This window comes from Xiphias gladius, chromosome 24 (genome assembly GCF_016859285.1).
Source record: "Xiphias gladius isolate SHS-SW01 ecotype Sanya breed wild chromosome 24, ASM1685928v1, whole genome shotgun sequence".
NCBI lineage: Eukaryota > Metazoa > Chordata > Actinopteri > Istiophoriformes > Xiphiidae > Xiphias > Xiphias gladius.
The window spans coordinates 21,126,778-21,146,073 of record NC_053423.1 but is presented as its reverse complement, the minus strand read 5'-3'; the positions used below and the strand labels follow the sequence as shown (position 1 = coordinate 21,146,073).

General features: G+C 42.8%; 2 protein-coding genes across 9 annotated transcripts; one reads left to right on the top strand and one right to left on the bottom strand.

Moving 5' to 3' along the window:
* Nucleotides 1–1,257: 1,257 nt before the first annotated feature.
* si:ch1073-513e17.1 (sialin) lies at nucleotides 1,258–18,856 on the bottom strand. Of its 8 annotated transcripts, none has more exons than XM_040121345.1 (11): nucleotides 18,369–18,856; nucleotides 13,414–13,570; nucleotides 11,247–11,464; nucleotides 10,539–10,772; nucleotides 9,684–9,858; nucleotides 8,975–9,093; nucleotides 8,001–8,162; nucleotides 6,424–6,556; nucleotides 4,913–5,060; nucleotides 4,145–4,235; nucleotides 1,258–2,850 (listed from the first exon to the last, which is right to left on the bottom strand). In XM_040121345.1, the coding sequence occupies exons 2-11, from the start codon at nucleotides 13,496–13,498 to the stop codon at nucleotides 2,677–2,679; spliced, it is 1,539 nt and encodes a 512-aa protein (XP_039977279.1). In that variant the 5' UTR covers nucleotides 13,499–13,570; nucleotides 18,369–18,856; the 3' UTR covers nucleotides 1,258–2,676. The 8 variants fall into 8 exon arrangements, with proteins under 8 accessions (XP_039977279.1, XP_039977280.1, XP_039977281.1 ...); XM_040121346.1 differs by having other exon boundaries at nucleotides 18,376–18,856; XM_040121347.1 differs by lacking the exon at nucleotides 18,369–18,856 and adding an exon at nucleotides 17,204–17,516.
* On the top strand, nucleotides 17,769–19,137 carry LOC120786154 (MYC binding protein). The gene is made up of 5 exons (XM_040121353.1): nucleotides 17,769–17,896; nucleotides 18,201–18,273; nucleotides 18,387–18,435; nucleotides 18,850–18,979; nucleotides 19,075–19,137. The coding sequence occupies exons 1-5, from the start codon at nucleotides 17,882–17,884 to the stop codon at nucleotides 19,117–19,119; spliced, it is 312 nt and encodes a 103-aa protein (XP_039977287.1). The 5' UTR covers nucleotides 17,769–17,881; the 3' UTR covers nucleotides 19,120–19,137.
* Nucleotides 19,138–19,296: the final 159 nt, after the last annotated feature.

The window sequence follows — 19,296 nt, the reverse complement described above, 5'->3', positions numbered from 1 at the left end:
AAACTACACCACAGGTTCATGAAAACATCTAAACAGCTGGAGGACAAAAAACAAGACAGAGCACCACCTGTGCGTTTACCCAAAGACATTTACATCAGCCCGCTTTTCAGCAGGGACCGCACCGTTGTCGTAAATGAAAAACAAAACAGAACAGGACAGACGTGTCGTTCCCTTGTGCCTCGGGATCACTGAGTCTGAGGGGCCGTAGCTACACGTGAAGACACCGAGGACCCGTCTTCAGTGTTGTCCCTGGGAACTGCGGGGGGTTCAGCGGCCTGAGGAGGAGCGAGGAGGAGTGTATATTCGACAGTTACGCAAAAAACTGCACCCGAGGAGTTTTATTATGCTGGTTGCAGTAGTTTTTGTTAAGAGTCAATTTCTTAAATCTGGCTGTTTTTGGGCCAAAAATAATACCAATTATAATGCAAATGATAATGAAAATAACAATTTCAAAGACAGGGATTTAATATTTGTACCCACCAGAATTACACTCAGTTTATTAGATACGCCCAGCTAAAACCAATGCAGTCTAATACAACAGTCCTGTAATGAATCCTCCTTCCATGACGGTTTTAACGTTCAGTGGTTACTGAAACTGCTTCAGAGAGGTGCTGAGGCAGCTGTACAAAATATTTTTGGAGGATTTCGTTAGCGGTGCCGTTAAAAGTGAAATGCATTGTGTCGCACGACAACACCTCTCAACGCAAACCGAACGTGCCAACCTCCTCGGCGGAGGATTTACTGCGGGACCGTTGTGTTACACTGCATTAGTTTCGGCTAGACGTTCCCAATAAACTGGAAAAACTGGTGTATATTCTCCAACTGAAAGAGAATATACACACTACATCGACTTTCTTGTGAGGCGATAAGAACATTAAGAAAACAATAAAGACACTTTTGGCGGCTGGTGAAAATATTTTCAGAGGGGAGCCCTGGCTGCGTTCCAGCTGATCTCCTGATCCCTTTTCACATATACTTTTGTGTGACCCGGGTGCAGCAGCAGAGGAGACCGCATCACATCAACACGATTGGTTCAGTAACAGAGGAACAATCTTGTGTCCTGGAAACATGTAAACCGGGGTTTTTTGCCTTTTATATGCAAAAAGACACACACATGTACATTTCTCCTGCTGTAGGACTGTAAGATGACAAAAAATCTGTGACAACTATACAATGTTGACACACACACACACACACACACCTGTACACAGGCTGAAATGCTAAATATGTGACAGAAGTCCACTCTGATGCCACAGATTTTATTTTTTTTTCCTCTCAGTAAAACAAATTTGATTCTTTTTTACAACAGAGTAGCCTAAAACACACACATACGTGTATCACATGGCACATTTTCAAAGTGCAGAGAAGGTAAATACATTATTGCATCCGTTTAAAAACATCATATCTTCACATTCATCACAGTGCTCTTTGACACACTGCACGAGTTTACACAAAGGGTGAGATTTTTTAAAACGACCTATGTTGCATAAAAATTGCAGTAGTTATTGTAGCTGAAGAAATTAGCAACGAAATGCAGCATCCTGATGGGAAAGTGAGCTGAAAAAAAGGCAAAATCCAGTCATTCCTTGGAAACTGAACACAGAAGTGCACAGTGATCTAAGAAATTAATTTTGCATGGTACTGACACTAAAAATGTTAAAATCCTGGCAGTGGAAGGCGCTTTGGTTTTCCGAGACTAAAGCACCTTAGCTTTCTAAATACTGGAAAAAAAACCTTCTGTTGGAAATTTGATTTTGCTAAATATTGGCACTCTTATCAAATACAAGGCTCGTGGCGTATTTCTGTGCGTGGAAAGTGCTTCTTTTGTAAAAAGTGGTCAGAAAACAGACAAAGCCGTAAACGAAGCCGCTACAGGCAATGTGGTTTGATCATAAGACAGTCGGTCCCATTTCCTTCACTGTCCAAGAAAAGCTGGAAAGTATAAGAAAAAGATCCCACAGATTTGACTGATCTGATCTGGTCTAACCTGAGGTGCTGTGTGAATTATACAGTGCAAATATCGCTGGTTGTAATTTAAATATTGGTCCGATGCAAGGAGTTGTACCTTTACAACAGTAAACAGAGCAAAAGTAAAAGAAATAACAATTTCTTGATTGGTAACAGCAGTGAGTACCCAGCAGGTGTTGAATCATGTCAGTGCAAATAGGAAATCTGTCTCTTTGGCTTCGACGCAGTCATAACATCCATCGGCTTTTTTCTTACCACCCTCAAAAATGTGGCTCAGATGTGATTTTGAGGGGTAAAACTGCTCCAAAATTTCAATCTCTCTGCTCAAACTGCTGTAAAAATTAGTCCAAAAGCTCATCTGCGTTTTAACTTTGAAAGACCAGAAACACAGCTACAGAATATAGATAAAAATGGCCAAAATATCCTGCTTTGATGATATGGATGTTTTTCCCTGTTCAGCTGATAATTTTGTTCTCCAGCCGCCTCTTTTTGATGTCTGTCTTTGCTGTGGAGATAAATCTCTCACACTCTTCGTTTTGTTAAGTGTGAATACTGCATATATTCAATGTACAGAAGTAGAAGTAGTCTCTCCTGCTGCACTCAGTACGCCGGGTTAAAATATATCCTGTAACTGTATATTGGTCTTTTAAAGCTGTATTTCATCTGCCGACCTTGTTCGTCTTCGCATAACGCCGGTGCTGGATGCGTTTACGTTTGTGCCGAGCTGGACCTGCTCCTCCTTTTCTCGGCCTCTGCCCTCTCCTCCTCCGTGACGGCCCAGGGCTGAATCTTCCCGCTGGCGAATATCGTGTAGACGAGGGCGCCGCCGACGTTCATCCCGGCTGCCACCCAGAACACCGTCCTCCAGCCCGCCAGGGTGTGCTGACGACCAGAGAAGAAGAGGCATCAGTGGCGTGTTACTGGAGTGACTCCCTGCGTTACGGTGCGTGCATCTGCTAACTGTGAATTCTCTCTCACCAGCAGGCTCTACGACTGTTTCTATGTATGTTGCTAAGAGAAAAGCGGATATCAAGGTTTTCCGACATATCTGCATGAAAGTAATGAAAGCTTAGTAGGACCATTACCATTAAAGCTTAAATAAAGCTAGTAAAGAGGTAAGTAAAGAGTTAATCGGTTACTAGGAAACATCTGTAGTGAAAAAAAAAATAGTTTTAGAGGCTAAAAACATCTTTCTTTTGTAAATGTAGGCATTACTTTGTTTTATTCATGTCTATGCACGTTTGAGAGTAAGTATTATTTATCCAGTTTAGAATGAGAGAGAAATATTTGAGTATACTAACCTAAGTGACGTAATTTACTCATTTAGTCGAATGTTACTGGCATAACGTTTTATAATTTGAGGTATGTTGTGTAATTTTTTCGAAATGTTCTTTAAAATCAGTATATTTACATCGTTATTCAACAGCATTCGTTGAATTTCAGGTCAGATATGGCGCCTGTACTCCACCTTACCTCTTTTACTCTTCAATCTAAGCGGGTCACATATTGGCAACCTGACGTTTTAACGGTTGGTTCAGTTCGCTACACAACAGCTACACCTGGTAGTTAGTGGCCACAAATATTTAGTAACGGCAGAACTAGTTTGTTTGTGTTTGTGTGAATCAACCGTTTTTTTTTTAATTTAATAACACGCAAAACAACACACTTAGTGAACACTTAGGTTATAATTGGGCTAAGTTAAGAACAGCTGGTGCAACCGGACCCAGGTCCTCATGGTAAAAAACACAATAAAAACCTCTAAACATTTTATCAGTATGGAATTAAGGAAGGACTTTTAGGCACTGGTGACGATCTAGCGATGGTTAAGATGGAGATTTTCACTCTGACAAGAAAAATTTCTAAGTTTTTTTTTTTTTTTTAAACATACAAATGTTTACATCTAAAAGGTAACAGAGGTCAGCCTTCAGAAGCTCTAGCCAAAAACGAAAAACCTCACTAAAGGTATAATACTACAAAAATCTATATCAGTCTCTCTAATATGCGACGCATGTGCGTGAGCCTCTATCGCTTAATCTCTCTTCACCAATTGTCAAGCCACATCTGGCGCTGACGTGGTGATGTTACATCCTGTCGGAGGTCAGGTGACCAAGCCGATCCCTTCCCCTTTTTAAAAAAAAAAAAAAAAAAATAAAAAATTAAAAAATGGGGGACTTACATCTTCTGTAAAGTATCCTGTGGCAATCGGTGCCACCACACCAGGGATGGTCCCGAACGTGTTGGTGATTCCCAGAAGAAATCCTGCATATCTGGAGGGGAGAGAGACAGAGAGAGAGAGAGAGAGAGACAGAAAAAAAAAGGTCTTCAGCATTTTCCTAAACTTACAGAGACAGTGAACGGAGGGAGCTTTGTCTACTTTCATTTGTAACGCTTTCCATGAAATTATATATATTGTATTACAGCTACTGAATATAATAAAGTGCATCACGCTGACGTGTGCAATCTTAATGAGTCATGAGGACCAAAACTGGAGGAGGGGTCCCAGTCCACATAAATACACTGATCAGACTCCTCCTTGTGCCTCTGAGAGTTGATTAAAAGCTGAAACGATTAGTTGATTGACCAGTTATTGGATCAACAGAGAATTACTGGGCAACAGATAATCGGTGTATCGCTCAAGTCATTTATCGTGGAAAAAGGCAAACATTCTCTGGTTTCAGCTTATGAAGTGTCATGATCTGCTGTTTCATTTTATTATATCACTGTCAACTGAATATCTCTGATACTCAGGCCGAACAAGCAATTTTGAAGACGTCACTCTGGGCTAACCGAAATGGGCATATTTCACCATTCTGTGACATTTTATAGACCACACAAATAATCGAGAAAACAAACAGACTAACGAGTAATGAGAATGACTGTTATCCGCAGCCCTACTCCAAATAAATGACCAACTGTCTAAGCCGGGAAAGATGATAACACCCACCGAGGAGCGATGTCTATCTGGTTGATGAAGACTCCGGAGGCGCTGATCCCCCCTGTGGTTGTGGAGAGTGTGAGGAAGGTGACGGTGAGGATGTGGCTGCAGCCGGCGTAGCTCACAGCCACGAGGAAAGCTGCAGGGAGCAACATACCTGCAGAGGGAGGAGGTGGATGTTAAAAAAAAAAAGAAAGAAAGAAAACATCAGCTGTTTTGTTGGTTTTATTGGTAAAACATAAAACACTGGGCCTGTTTATTCCGGTCACTGAGTGTTCTGTTAGTGTGGACGTCTGTCATCATTTCAGTACTAACAATAGAATCTAAACCACATGGGGGCAGCAGTACTCCGTTTTTTTGGTTTCACCTCTTTGGTCTGTAATGGAAAACCACCGAAACCCGCTTTCTATGTTGAGGACAGCTCCACGTTTTTTTTTTGTTTGTTTTTTGTTTTTAATCAAAAGGTTATTTTTAATCATTTTCAGGCCTTTTCAGGCCTGGTGGACACACCTGGTCCTGGCCAGTTCAAACAGTGGGTGTAACACTCTCACCTCTATATGGAGGACGAGCAAAAATACAATTTCCCTGGGGGATGTAATAAAGCGTAACATTTCTGGTGATTAATTAGGGTTGGAAAACCTACTAGTATCAGTTCCATATGTAAATGTTGCGCTAACATGAAGGAAAATGCTTCCACAGTAAACATACAGTAGTTTTAAATGTTAACTTAAATAAAAGTCCCTACGTGTAGGAGTAAAATGTATTTAAGTATCAAGAGTAAAAACAGCTATTCTGAACCTTAATCTTAATTTAAACTCTAAGAAATATTTTAGTGTTGGTCCAGATGGCCCAAAGTCTATTTACTCCATTTACTGCAAATGTAAAATCTTACTCTGCGACATCAGTAGAGCTGAAGCCGACAGATGAAAGCTGTACAGCAAAATGTAGGCTTTTTATGAGACATTTTGACATGTCACAGTAGGAAAAGATACCGGCATAAATATTATAATTAAAGATGGTTCCCGCTGTCACACTGTCACGACCCACTGGGACACCTGAACAGAAGAGAGCCGTCGTCGATGCCGTTAGCGACACCTGTGCTTTTCCTACCGTGACGTCTCAAAGTGCTTGCGGCGAAAAAGGACTCCAGTGCGTTTCCCTCTGATATAATATAATATAATATATCATATATAATGATAATATAATGCTTTAACTGTATTCAAATCCGTAGCACGTGATAAGTGTAGGAATCGTGGTCCTTCGTACTGGGGTAATGTATGAAAAGGGCCACAGTGACTATAAGGTCCATAAAAAGTGCAGGTAAACCAAAACAGCAGTCAAAAGCAGAGTAGAGACTGAACTGAATATAATAAAGTCGAACCGACCAACATAGTAAATCACCTCTCTGAGCCCCTTAACTACCTCAAAAACCTGTATCCCTTGTCCCGTGGCAGTCAGCCAGACACAGGACTAAATCACGCATGCACAGGTTTTAGTGACACACAGCACACAAGGAGGACCTGAGAGCGTAAAGAGCTTGCGTACGACGGTGACGCTGAACACCCTCTTCTCGATGAGGCTGTCTGCCACGACACCCGACAGCGTGGAGACCAACCAGCCCCCGAGGTACGGCAGGGCGGACAGGAAACCATTCTGAGGGGAGAGAGTCAAAACACAGAAGAGGATTTTAATGAATAAAGGTTGGTTGTCCTTGTCCAGTTTTTATAAGAGACGGGTAGTTAAGCATATTATAAGTAGAATTTTGTTACTATTTAGCAGCTTGGACAACGACAACAGGAAAGCGTGGGGCTGTCTTAGAAGTGATGAGAACACCGACACCAAAGTCAAAATCTATGACGCCTCGGTAAATTTGAAAGAAATACACTTTTTCTCTTTCTTTCTGAGACTTAGATGAGAAGATCGACGACCCTCTCACACTTGTATGGCAAATACTAAGCTACAGCCAGGAGGCGGTTAGCCTATCTTAACATAAAGACTGGAACCGGGCGGAAAATAGCTTGTCCGGCGCTGTCGAACGGCAACAAAATCTGCCCGCCAGCTCCTTTATCAATTAGTTGTTCGACAGAAAAACAACCTGCAACTATTTTGATGATCGATTAAGCGTTTAAGTCATTTTTTCAAGCAGAAACAGCGAAATATTGCCACATTCTCTCTGATTCCAGCCTCTCAAGCGAGGCAATATCCTGCTTTTTTTGTCATATATCATCGGAAGTTAAATATTTCTGGGTATTTGGACTTTTGTCCAAACACGACAAGACATTTGAAAACGTCACGTTTGGCTCTGTAAAGTTATGACGGACATTTTTGACATTTTTTTCTTTCTTTCTATTTTTCATAGACCAAACGATTAAGTGTTAATCAATCCTGAAAATCGTTGTTAGTTCCACCCATGATCTAAACCTCACTGATTAACATGTAATGAGCAAATAGTCTTATTTCCCAAAATGTCAAACTATTCCTTTGACTTCCTTTTGCTCAAGCACTGGTTTTCATTGGCTTGAGGGATGGAAATCCACTAGCACAATGATTAGTTGGTGATAGATATATTTAAACCACCTCAAAGTAGCCAGGTTTACTTTTGAAACAATTTTTTGTTTTTTGTTTTTTTTTAAATCAACTAATTATTTACTTTGTAAAACGTCATTATAATGTGAAAAACATTCATCACAATTTCCCAGAGCCTAAGGTGATGTGGTCAAATAGCTTTTTTTTCTTTCCAAAACCCAAAGATTTTTTTATTTAAAATGACATAAAACAGAGAAAGCAGCAAATCATCGCATTTGAGAGGCTACAACTGAGGATTAATTGATGTTTAACCACAAAACTCCTAAAACTTGTCATGAATTAACTTTTGCTATAATCCTACTGCTCTTAAATCACGCAACATGGTGAAAGTTTAAGTTTAGTATCGCAACAAATGATCCCTTGTTCGCATCTCTAAAACACGCAAACTGAACTACAGACCAAACCCTAAAACATCTGGCATATTTCTTTAAGTGAACGCATGTGGACATTATGACTAATAAATATATTTTTCAACACGAAACACAGGGGAACGAATGAATAGAAAGCTCACCGATTTGAGGTCGAAGTGCAGGATGCTGTCCATGTAGGTGGGCAGAGAGGTGAGCAGAGTGTAGTAGGACCAGTTGGAGCACATCTGGGTGATGATGATCGCCCACAGAGGGACCGACAGCAGCATGGGCAGCATGGGCACGGACCAGCCGTGACCTGTACCCTGCCGTTTCAGTTTAGATTAGACCACACAGTCTTTAAACGGACTACACAAACAGCACATGACAAAAAGCTCACATCTACAGGGAGAATGTGGAAAAAAAGAAACCCCTCGTTTAGAAACTACGCGATGATTCGATAAAAAGATTTTTCGGCTGATTTTATGAGCCTTCTGAGCCAGGGATAACGTCAGGTCACTTACTACACACATTCATAGACAAGAAAGCTTCATTTTTATGTGTGGAAAAAGAAAAGACTATGCTGCTCAGGCACAGGCTTATAGTTACTAGGATCTTTGATTAAAAAAAAAAAAAAAAAAGGAAGGGAAAGTAAGAAAATGAAAAACAGTAAAGGGAATGGAAACAGGAAGTTTGAGAAAAAAAATCTCTCCAATGTGGAGCACAAGGTCAGTTTTAAAGAGCAATGGCAGAAGAGCTTTTTTTTTTTTTTTTTTTTTTTAAATGTGTACCTAAAGCTCCCTCTGCATTTGGCGTTCTGATGCCACACTTGAATAAGTCACATAAAATCCCCTTTTTGGCAGCTCCCACACTGGCGGCAAATACAGGTGAGCTGTACGAGTGCAGTCATACTGCGTTTTTTTCTTTCACGTATTTAAGGCCCAGATTTCAAGCTGTACGAGGCCTGAGTTTTATACCATATCAACCATCTCATCTCAGCATCGAATTAAGAGGAAAGCTGAGATGATGTTGTATTCTTCCGAGTCCTCGGGTTTAAACAGTTTTCAAACAACGATCTGAGAAATGTGAGAAGCGCGCTGCGGTAAATAAAAACCGTCCGTTAATGTTTCACGGGCACCTGAGGTCCAATAGAGTTTACGATGTAGTCTCTCTCCGCTTCGCTGATTCGACGATGGGTGCGAGGGTCATCCGACACAAAAACAAACCAAAAGACGGCCCAGAGGCAACCAGCGCCCCCTGAGAGACAAAGAGAGAGAGAGAGTCCGAGAGTCAGGGAGTGCGTCAAGCTTTTACTGCACAAGGTGGTGAATAATTAAAGGAATTTTGTGCTCAGGCTCCACGGCGAATGCCAAGTGTCATAACAAAATCAGAGTGCTCTAAACGTGTCATGCACAGTGGCGCACTGTTTCAGCTATTTTGGGAGCCCAGTCAGAGGAGAGGTACTATTGTCACTGTCATAACCCAAGAGGAACAATGCTACGATATCAGAACCAGGTTAGCAAAGTTTGGGAGTCAGATCAATTGGATTATTTTTGTCATGCCATAATAAAACATTGATTTTGTGCAGCTTTAGTATTCTACAAATTACTGTAAACTAATTTCTGTTTGTCAAATATAGCAACAAATATAATTTCATTAGATTGAATGTCTTGATTATTGACCACATACGTCAAATAGGAAATTTATGCCCCGAATGTTTAAATGACTTTTTGTTTTTGCACCTCCTACCCTCCACCCTGGCATCTTTCCTGTGAGAGACTAAGGTGACGCATGCTGCGTAAGAGCAGGTGATTGCAGTCGGGTTTGCGTGAGGTTCCCTCCCTCACCACAGAGGTAGAAGACAGCGGGCCAGCCCAGTGTTTGGCAGATGTAGCCGGTGAGCGGCAGAGCCAGAAAGGCCCCAAAGTTGCCCCCGGATCCCGACAGGGTAATCAGGCGAGAGCGCTCCAGAGGAGGGGCCCACCGAGCCCACATTGCCATCATGGCCGGGAACGTCACACCCTGAAGAACAACGGAGGCGGGAAAGGGGTGAGACAGACTGGTTAGCATCCAACAAAACACTTCCTTTTGTTATTTGCAAGGTTTCAAATGTTTCCTCTTCTGGGAGGTTGTAAAAGCTACTGAAACAGCACACAGTCCATATTGGGTGGGTTTCCATCCACCTGTTTTTATGTACATTTCCGTGTAAGGGTGGCGGAAGCACGCGCACATTAATCCTCAGATTAAACTTGGTTCAGAGCTGTGCTGCATTCGGATGGAAACTCACGTGTACCGACGCCAAAATGCTCCACCGAAACAGTAACTGTCCAGACAAACCTTTTAAAGTGAGTGGTGTGAAAGAAAATCCTTGAAATCTTTTAATGCAGAACTAGTTTACTAGAAAATTACAGAAAATCTGAGTTAAAAAAACATGTAAAAGTGATAAAGCTGGCAGATTTCATAGACTGATTTTACATATTTGTGGTCAGGTTCTATTTTCCATCGCTGCCAACATTCAGTATTTCACTAAAAGTCAGTATCTTCAAGATTTATCAGCAAACTGCCATATCGGCCTGTTGCTGCTGTCGAACGACCTTCTCTGTAAACTAGAGGTCTAATCAGAATGTACAAACAACATTGCACTTTGTATTTCCTGCAGCTTCCTGACGCACAAGTGCCTCCGCTGCCCAGCATCCTCTTACCTCCCCAAAGCCCTCCAGGGCCCGGAGTGCAAACAGCCAGTACGACCCGAACTGAGCAGCCAGAGGGGTGAGGAGAGTGAGGACGGCCGTGCCCAGCACACCCAAGCCCAGGAAGATAGTCCCCCCGTAGTGACCGGCCAGGTAACCTCCCGGGATCTGTGTGAGCAGGTAGCCGAAGAAGAAGGCCCCCAGCAGCCAGCCCTGAGTCTCCGAGTCCCACGGGTACTGAGGGATCTGGGATAGGAGGACGGAGAGAGGGTGTGTTTGTGGTCACGGTCCTTCACAAAACAGGGAAAGGCAGGAAGACAAGGTGGACAGGTCACCTCCGTTTTTATCTGTTGAATTTACATTGAAATTTGCCTATTATGAGTGAACGAGCTTTTTAGCTACAGGCCCTGATGGTGGTGAGATAAAGAAGGATTAAACAGCCTCCTGCATGTCCAGTCCACTGGCTCGTCCGTCTCACATGTCCCGAGAGCCGGCAAGGAAATACAAACAAAAGCTATAAGTAATGTTTGTTTCTACTGCAGGCAATAAAAATATTCAAGACCTTAGTAAATGAGATTTAAGACTTTTTAGCACCTCGTAAGGCCTTTTGTGGGGGGAACTAAATTCACTGCTTTTTGAGACTTTTCAAGACCTGGAGATTCCTTGAAAAATTTACAACAGCAAAATAAATGAAAAAAAAAACAAAACAAACAAACTTACCCCCTCAGGCTGTAGGAAAGTGTCACTGGTGTTTTCCGTCCCCGCCGGCAGCGGACAGGCGCGGACGATGGAGCTGTTCGGCGCCGGTCTGGGGCCGGTGGTGTTCACCATGGCGACCATGGCAACACTGAGGTTGACACGGAGGCCGTAGACCACGGTGAACCCGAAGAACATGAGGACGGCGAGGTTGAGGCGAGCCGAGCAGCACTGAGGAGGAGCTGCTCACGTGCAGTACAAAGAGATTCACATGTAGCTGGACTGTGGACTGCAGTGAAAACCATGTATCTCCAATTATGGTCTTTTAACATTTTCAGAAAAACTTAAGAATGAAATGTTTCTTTGAGGGTTGAGAAAAATATCCTTTTTTAAATTTTATTTTTAAAGTACTGAGCAAAATAAACCGTTTAAAATCACATTGGATTTACTGAAAAATGCATTGTCACAAATCCGAAAACTGACATGGAGATACGTGGTTTTCACAGGACAACAACAATTCTTTTCCATTCTATTATACCTACTACGCAGTCTTGTTTTATAACTGTACAGTGTATCTATATTACATAAACTGCACATATATATATATAACATTACATACTTCCCAATATTATCATGTATATTGCACTTATTATTAGCAGTAGTTCACACACCGTGGCTGCTGGAGTTGCACTACTGGACATCTTTGGCACAAATATTTGCTCAATTCACGTATATGGTCTATTTAAGATATTGTTATGTATATATTGTATAGTTTTTTTTAATGTCTTATTTCTTAAATCTCCTATTTTATTCTTAATTCTTATTATCAGTTTAATTCAGATGGTTTTTGTCCGTTTTCTTACCTTGGCCTGTCGCTCTTCTGCTGTAACCTGTCAATTTTCCCTTGGGAATTAATAAACCTTGTCTTGTCTAATCATATCTAGTTTTAATTTTTTCACAGGACAACGGCAATAGGTTGATTTGATAAACCAATAATTTATGAAAATCACTTATTTAAATTCCCTTTTATGTGCTTCTCTTTCATCAGCCTTTATCTTTTGTTGTGTCTTGCTTTGCACAAACTGCTTTCTATTTTTCCCCCATTCTGACTGCTTCATATAAATATCGAGTTGTGCTTCTACGTGGGCCTCTTGTTTAACAGCACAAAAAGATGGCTGTTGATTTGTATATAACGGAACGTGTTTAACAGCACCACATAAACTACAGGTAACATTCATATGATAAACAGTTTATAACTTTATTTGTCTTCATTTCAGTAGCTCGTGATTTCAGTTTAACTGCAGCCATCTGGTCGTCAGCGACCTCGTTACGATCTTAGGTACCAGGTGACCGCTAACCAGTAAAGGGCAGATGACTGTCACAACTACGACGAATTTGCTGGGGAACCAGATATGCAGGCCTGTCACAGTTCACCGAGCTGTTTGCAGAATTGCAAAATAGTAAAGTAAATAGAAAGTTGTTGGTTACTCACTGCTGCAAACACCGTTTCTGTGTCACAGAAACGCATGTTGTACAAAATGAAGTCATTAGCAGAAGAGACAACAACAATCGGAAAAAGATTCACTTGCTGCATGTTCAACTTCTCTGCTCAATTTTTTAAGCATAATTAATGTTTAATGTCACAGCACAGGACTGCAACGAGTAACTGATTAGTTGATTCGTCAGAAAAATGATAATCGATTCATCATTTAAGTCATTTTTCGAGTAAAAATCGCTGTTTACAGCCTCTCATATATTATGATTTTAAAAAAGGAAACTGAATAACTTTGGGTTGTTGACAGGTGGCCGGACAAAACGTGACATTTGAATAATCAAAACCTTCTCCTTTTTAAGGTCCTCAAAGGTGGAAATTAGATTTTGTTACCATGTTTTAACGATGTAGTAAGCTGAATATTTTTAGGTACTGTACTGTTGGTCGGACAAAACAAGGGATCTGGCAAATTGTTTGGGGCATTTTTAACAGTTTTCCTGATTTTACGTAGACCAAACAATTCACCGATAAATCGAGAAAATAATCGGCGTATCAATCGAATATGAACACAACTGTCAGTTGCAGCCACAAATGTCAATACAACTGAAAGAACTCGAAACTTGTCTTGAGAGTTTTGGCATGGAGCAAATCCAAAATCTTCATCGGAATAAAAATTCCCTGCTACAAATAGAAACACACCTGCACCGGTCTCGATGAGCGGCTCACCGTCCTCGCCGTCGTCCAACGGGGCTGAGTTGATGGAGCAGCCATTCGGTAGCGGCATGGCAGTCGGCTGACGCAGCAGTATCAAGTCAGTAAAATGACGTCAGTGAGCCATGGCGTCCAGGAAAATCTGCTGCACGGACGGAATTTGACGATCAGAAGCCAGAAGAAAGGCAGAATAACCCAAAGCGGATATGAGAAAAATGCCAAAGACACGAGTCGAGAGACACAACACATCAGCAGATATGGATTGTTAGGAAAACCCAGACAGCTGGCAGGTTTTCACAAAAATAACACACACACACACACACACACACACACACACACACACACACACAGGATGATACTTCCTGCTGTCACAAGTTGTTGAAAAAGTCTCATCAAACCTACACTTATAGGAGGTTTTGATTTTCAGAATGGAGGAGGGCTACAATGCAGAGCCAGAGACTGGAACCTTTCATCAAGGAAAAAAAAAGAAAGGATGTTGTTGTTGCTGTAGGGTAAAACCTCATAATGTCAACTTTTGAGGCTCTCAGAAAACCACCTGTGTCCTTGCTTTGACGCAAACCTCTCTTTACCGACGTGGCTTTGAAAAGGTTTCGTGCAACCAAAACGCCGGCGTACAGGCAGATAAGAGAGGAAATACCCGAGGAGGTGTTGCAACAAATCTGGGAAGCTCAGGGCACCTCTGGTCAATTCACTGACCTGGAGTGACTTCTGTTGGAAGAGTCTGATTCGGTTTTAAATGAAGCATTTGGTAAAGCTTAACTGTGGGGGAGTGTGGATCCTAGTGGAAACTTAAAATGGAAAATGATAGCGCATCTGTGACATTATCTAATAAGTTTTTGTTTTGTTTTTTGCATTTTTTCCTTAAAAAAAATGACTTAAACGATTAACTGATCGTCAAAATCTTTGCAGATTAAATTTCCACCCACTGACTAAACAATCAGTCGACTAATCGTCTCAGCTCTAATCTCTCTGCACAGATCGGTACAAATTCGAGGTATTTGTACTTTACTTGAGTATTTCCATTTCGTGACACTTTCACTTCTGCTCCAGCGCATTGCAGAGGGAAAATCTTGCACTTTTCACTGCACTACATTTATTTTGGCAGCTTGAGTAAGTAGTTACTTTACACATTAAGGGTTTACGCAGCGAAACAAAAGGAAGAACCTGAGACTTACAAATTAGTCAATTCATCAAAATTGAATCAGCCAACGTTTTGATAATCCCTCAGTTGTTTAGGTGCCAAACGTTTCATGGCTTCAGCCTCACAAATGTGAACTGAGTCATTCTGAGGTTTGAATTGTTAAGGAGACGGTTTTGAGTTCTGGGCAACGGCGACGGACATGTGTCACTGTTTTCTGACGTTTTACAAACCAAACTCATTTGGATTCATCAAGAGGACGAAGATGCAGACTAATCCACAACGAAAGCAGCCCCCTGAAAAAAAAGAGAAGACGTGGACTCGAAAGTCGTACTTATGACAGCTGCTGTGCGTCTCGGTCAAAGTTCAGGTTTTTGAATCAGGCCCGGGCTCAATCGCATCCACTTAGGGACCCTTCAGAAACAATCAGCACTAGGCCAGGACTGTTTTTCTTTAGGGGAACGCACACAGAGCTGACGCTGATCTGAACTGACGTTGCAGTTTCATGATCATCTGTGTTGCCTCTCAGCACACGGTCAGGTGCTGTGAAGTATTTCTGGATGCCAATCGCTTGACTTCCTCAAAATCTGCAGCTTCTGACAAACCCTGGAGTAAAATCCTGCTGTGGCATTAATGCATGAGTAATAATAATCTAATGATATACTACACACACACATATATATATATATATATATATATATATATAGTATATCATTAGATTTACTATATACACACTCACTTCTTTGCAATTTGTACTTTAACTTTTTATCCCTGAAGCACATTTTCCTGTAACATAGCATTTTGAATGCGGGGACTTTTACTTGTGATGGAGTGTTTTTACACTGTGTGGTACCGGTACTTCTACTTAAGTGAAGGATCTAAGTACTTCCTCCATCCCCGAGTGTAACTGTAATCCCACACAGGACTGAAAGTCCACCACAACCGGTTGTCCACACCGTTCAGTTCGGTCGGCATTACCGTTTAACGACAGCCTGCGGGGGACATTTCGTTAAAATGCCGCTCACCTTGTCGAGGATTTCAAACCGAAGGCACTGGGTGACGACAGTCCGGTCCGTCGCACCGAGCGTGGCACAAAAAACCGGGCGAATTGTGTCACGGCACCGGCGAAACAACAAGCCGCGCTGCGCTGCTGTTTTTTCCGCAGAGAGCCGTCATATGAGCGGTGGTCCCTTCGCGAAGGCGCCGATGCTAAAACCCCCTGGAGCGGCTACGCCTGCCGATGCACCGCGCGCGGACGCCGGCGCGCACGTCTTTGCAAATCGGCGCTGAGGACGTGACGTTCCAGCACGAGACCGACGGGCCTGGCCCCGCCCTCCTCAGTGGCTGTCTCGGAGCGGGGTTGCCAGGTTGGGCTGTTTTCACGCTGCTTTTTGTGTGAGTGTGCCCGTAAAGAAGATGTTCCGGGCTACACCCTTCCTGTCGTCAGCGGCAGGACTGAGACCGACAGGGGACAGCAGGCTCAGCTCCACACTGACTGATTGCTGATGATTGACATGTATATATATATACCCTATTCCAGTTGTTAATCTGCCATAGCTGAGTGATGACTTGCAAGAGCTTACAGTTCATGGATGGACCACGCAACGGGCCTACCAGACACAGGGGTCAGGGGCCCATGGGGTCAGGGGCTCCTGGTCTTCACCTGCAAAAATATCCAAGAAGGTGACACAAAACCACCAAAGTGAGACGCAAAACAAACCCAAAGAAACACAAAGTGAAAAGGATGCAAAGAGACGTAAAATGTCCTCAAAGAGACGCAAAACATGTCTCTTTCAGTCTGGGTGTCTTGCTTCTTTGTAGGAGGGCTGGGGGGGACTCGAAAATCGTAGATACGCCACATTCTGTGCTTCATGGGAAAACTTCAGGTGTTAATCAGGAACGACAACGGTTCCTGACTTAACACCTGAACCGTTGTGTTGCCATTGTGTCATAATCCGTCTATGCATTTGTTCAGATGAAACATTTGCCCTTTAACATTATCTTAAAGACCGTTATTATTATTATTATAGCATTTTGATTCCCTGACTTGCTGCTCTGAGTAGTTTCTACACTTGACTGTGACGGTTCTTTAAATCTGTTTTGCCTCAAACCGATCTCGACTGCATACAGTCTTTTGGTGTATTGTAAGACATTAACGGCTGCTGTTGACAGTTGACTGTCTGAAGGTTTTTTTTTTTAAGAATTTAAACTGCTGTGTAATAATTGATTAAATACCTGCCTTGTCGGTCCACTACAGCATTTTGATCTGACTGCAGGCTCACCACGGGGTTTGCCGTGTGGGGCAGTTTTAAAAAGTGACATTTCACCAATAAAGACCCCTTTTTATTATCCAACAGACAGTCAGCAATAACACAATAGCAGGTATTGTGTAAACTAGTAAACTACACACACACACACACACACACACACACATATATGTGTGTGTGTGTTGTTTACTAGTTTACACAATACCTACTATTGTGTTATTGCTGAATGTATATATATATATATGTGTGTGTATATGTATATATATATATATATATGTGTGTGTGTGTGTGTGTGTGTGTGTGTGTATTTATATATATACAGATGTGACTACAAGTATTGGTACCCACACACCTCATTGAAACAATGCCCCGTTCTCCCTGAATAATGGTGAAGTGAAAAGCTTTTCCGTCAGGCACACCTGCAAGCCTTCGGTTCGCCGTAGATTACAACACAGAAGCTGTGGGGAAAGGGGGCCGAACTGGAGCTCGTCCAACTGGACAGATGGCCCAGACCTGACATCTAAAAAGCAGCCGTGAGTGGATGAGGGGGAAAAAAACGAGGTGGCCCGCTGCGAGTCCCGATCCTGGCCCAACCGATCATGTGTGGAAAGAGCTGAGGCTCACTGCTGGGAGAAGGGTGTCAGGTTAAGGGTCCCGGTGTTTTTTTGCCCCTGCCATTGTCAGCCGCGGTATCGCCTGAACTATGTTACATCGAAAAATCAAAAGCAGCGTGTCTGTTCTATTAAAAATGGACAAGAGGTTTCTGTGAGTTTCCACGGTTTAGCTTGCGAATACAATCCTCTGTGCTCCCTCCAGATCCTTCATTTAGCAGGTTAGAGGCAGTCGGTCTTCCTCACGTCTACCGGTTTCTTTCTTTTTCTCTTTTTTTTTTGCGTGTTGTTGTGGCAACGGGTCCCGCTCCCTCCGGGCATGTTGAGGCAAACAGAACAACCAGCTGCCGGTGGCTCGCCATAATTAACCTGTCGCGATTTTTCAAGCAACCGAAAACCACGCACCTATCCTCGCACTCATGGCCCATTACAGAGTAAGTGTCCGGCTGCGTACTTCTCTGTAGCCGTTTACTATTTCTTTACGAGGTAAATGTACTTTATAGTTGGTCCTACGAAGCGCGTGCTAACTGGGTAGCACCATAGCAACGTCAAGCTAGGCCACGGGCTGAATTCGGCTTTATTCGGTTCTCTGTCAGGTTGTTTTGTCCCCTGTGAACTCACCGGAACTCGCCATCCACATAATTATTTTTGCTAGCGGCTAGACTAGCACACCAAACGTGTGCTGCTAACGTACGTGTCAAAAGTATTAATATAAGTCTTTTTTTTTCTTTTTTTCAGGCCTCAGAATCCAAGCGAGAGCAATTTAGAAGATACCTCGAAAAATCTGGGGTCCTCGACACTATAACGAGCGGTAGGTATGCAGGCAATTCAAAGACATCACCTGGGGGAGTGCATTGGCAATCCCACGCTTGCTGTTAACCCCCCCCAACCAACCCGTACACTCACCTCTCACCTTTATCCCAGTTTTAGTGGCACTTTACGAAGAAACCGACAAGCCCAACAACGCTCTGGAGTATCCTTGTCCTCTGCGCTCGGCTCCACGGAACCTTTAGCGGCACAAGGAACGGGTGTCCGTGTGTTTCAGTTTCACTTTCTTGACAGGCTGCAGGGCAGTCACATCCCGAATTTGTTGATATTTAGGCGGGATCCGTGGGATAGTAAGTGTCGGCAGGACTTATTATTGGTCTTTGCCGTCATTCTTAACATGTTGAGTACCGCAGTATAGATACGGTACCTCGGGCAGGGAGCTTGCTCTTCGGCCACAGGAGCAACAAAACTAAATCATCATATTTTTTTTTCTCTGTTTGAATGGCCCCAGAGGGAAGCAGGTCATTGTTGTTTACCAAGCGAGACCCGTCTGACTTTGTTAAAACCAATCATTGTCCCGAACATCGAGAGAACACGTTGACCTTAACCACCTGGACAGTTTCATAAAGCTTCACCTCGGCGCGGCCGCTCCGGAGCCAGCGGACGCCGAGGCCCTCCGCATGGAGCTGGCCGAGCTTCAGCACAAGTGCAACCTGCTCATGGAGGAAAACAAAGAGCTGAGAAACAGGGTGGGTTGCACGCACAGATAAGCAGCTGTGTGTGTGTTTGTGTGTGTGTGTCTCCCGCTTTAGCCTCTAACATCTGCCTTGATATCGTTTTCCAGCTGATGCAGTATGAACCGTCGCCTGAGGAGGGAGCGGCAGAGTAGAAGAGGGGTTTTGCCTTTGCAAAAAAATAAAAGACAAACGTTTAACAATAGCATTGTTGGAGAGTATGTACAGTTTTATTACATAGTAATGGGTGTACAGTGAGCACAAATCACTGTTAGTTTTTGTTACACAACAAGAGGCAACTTTTGCTTTCTCAAAATAAAATTTTTTTTTCA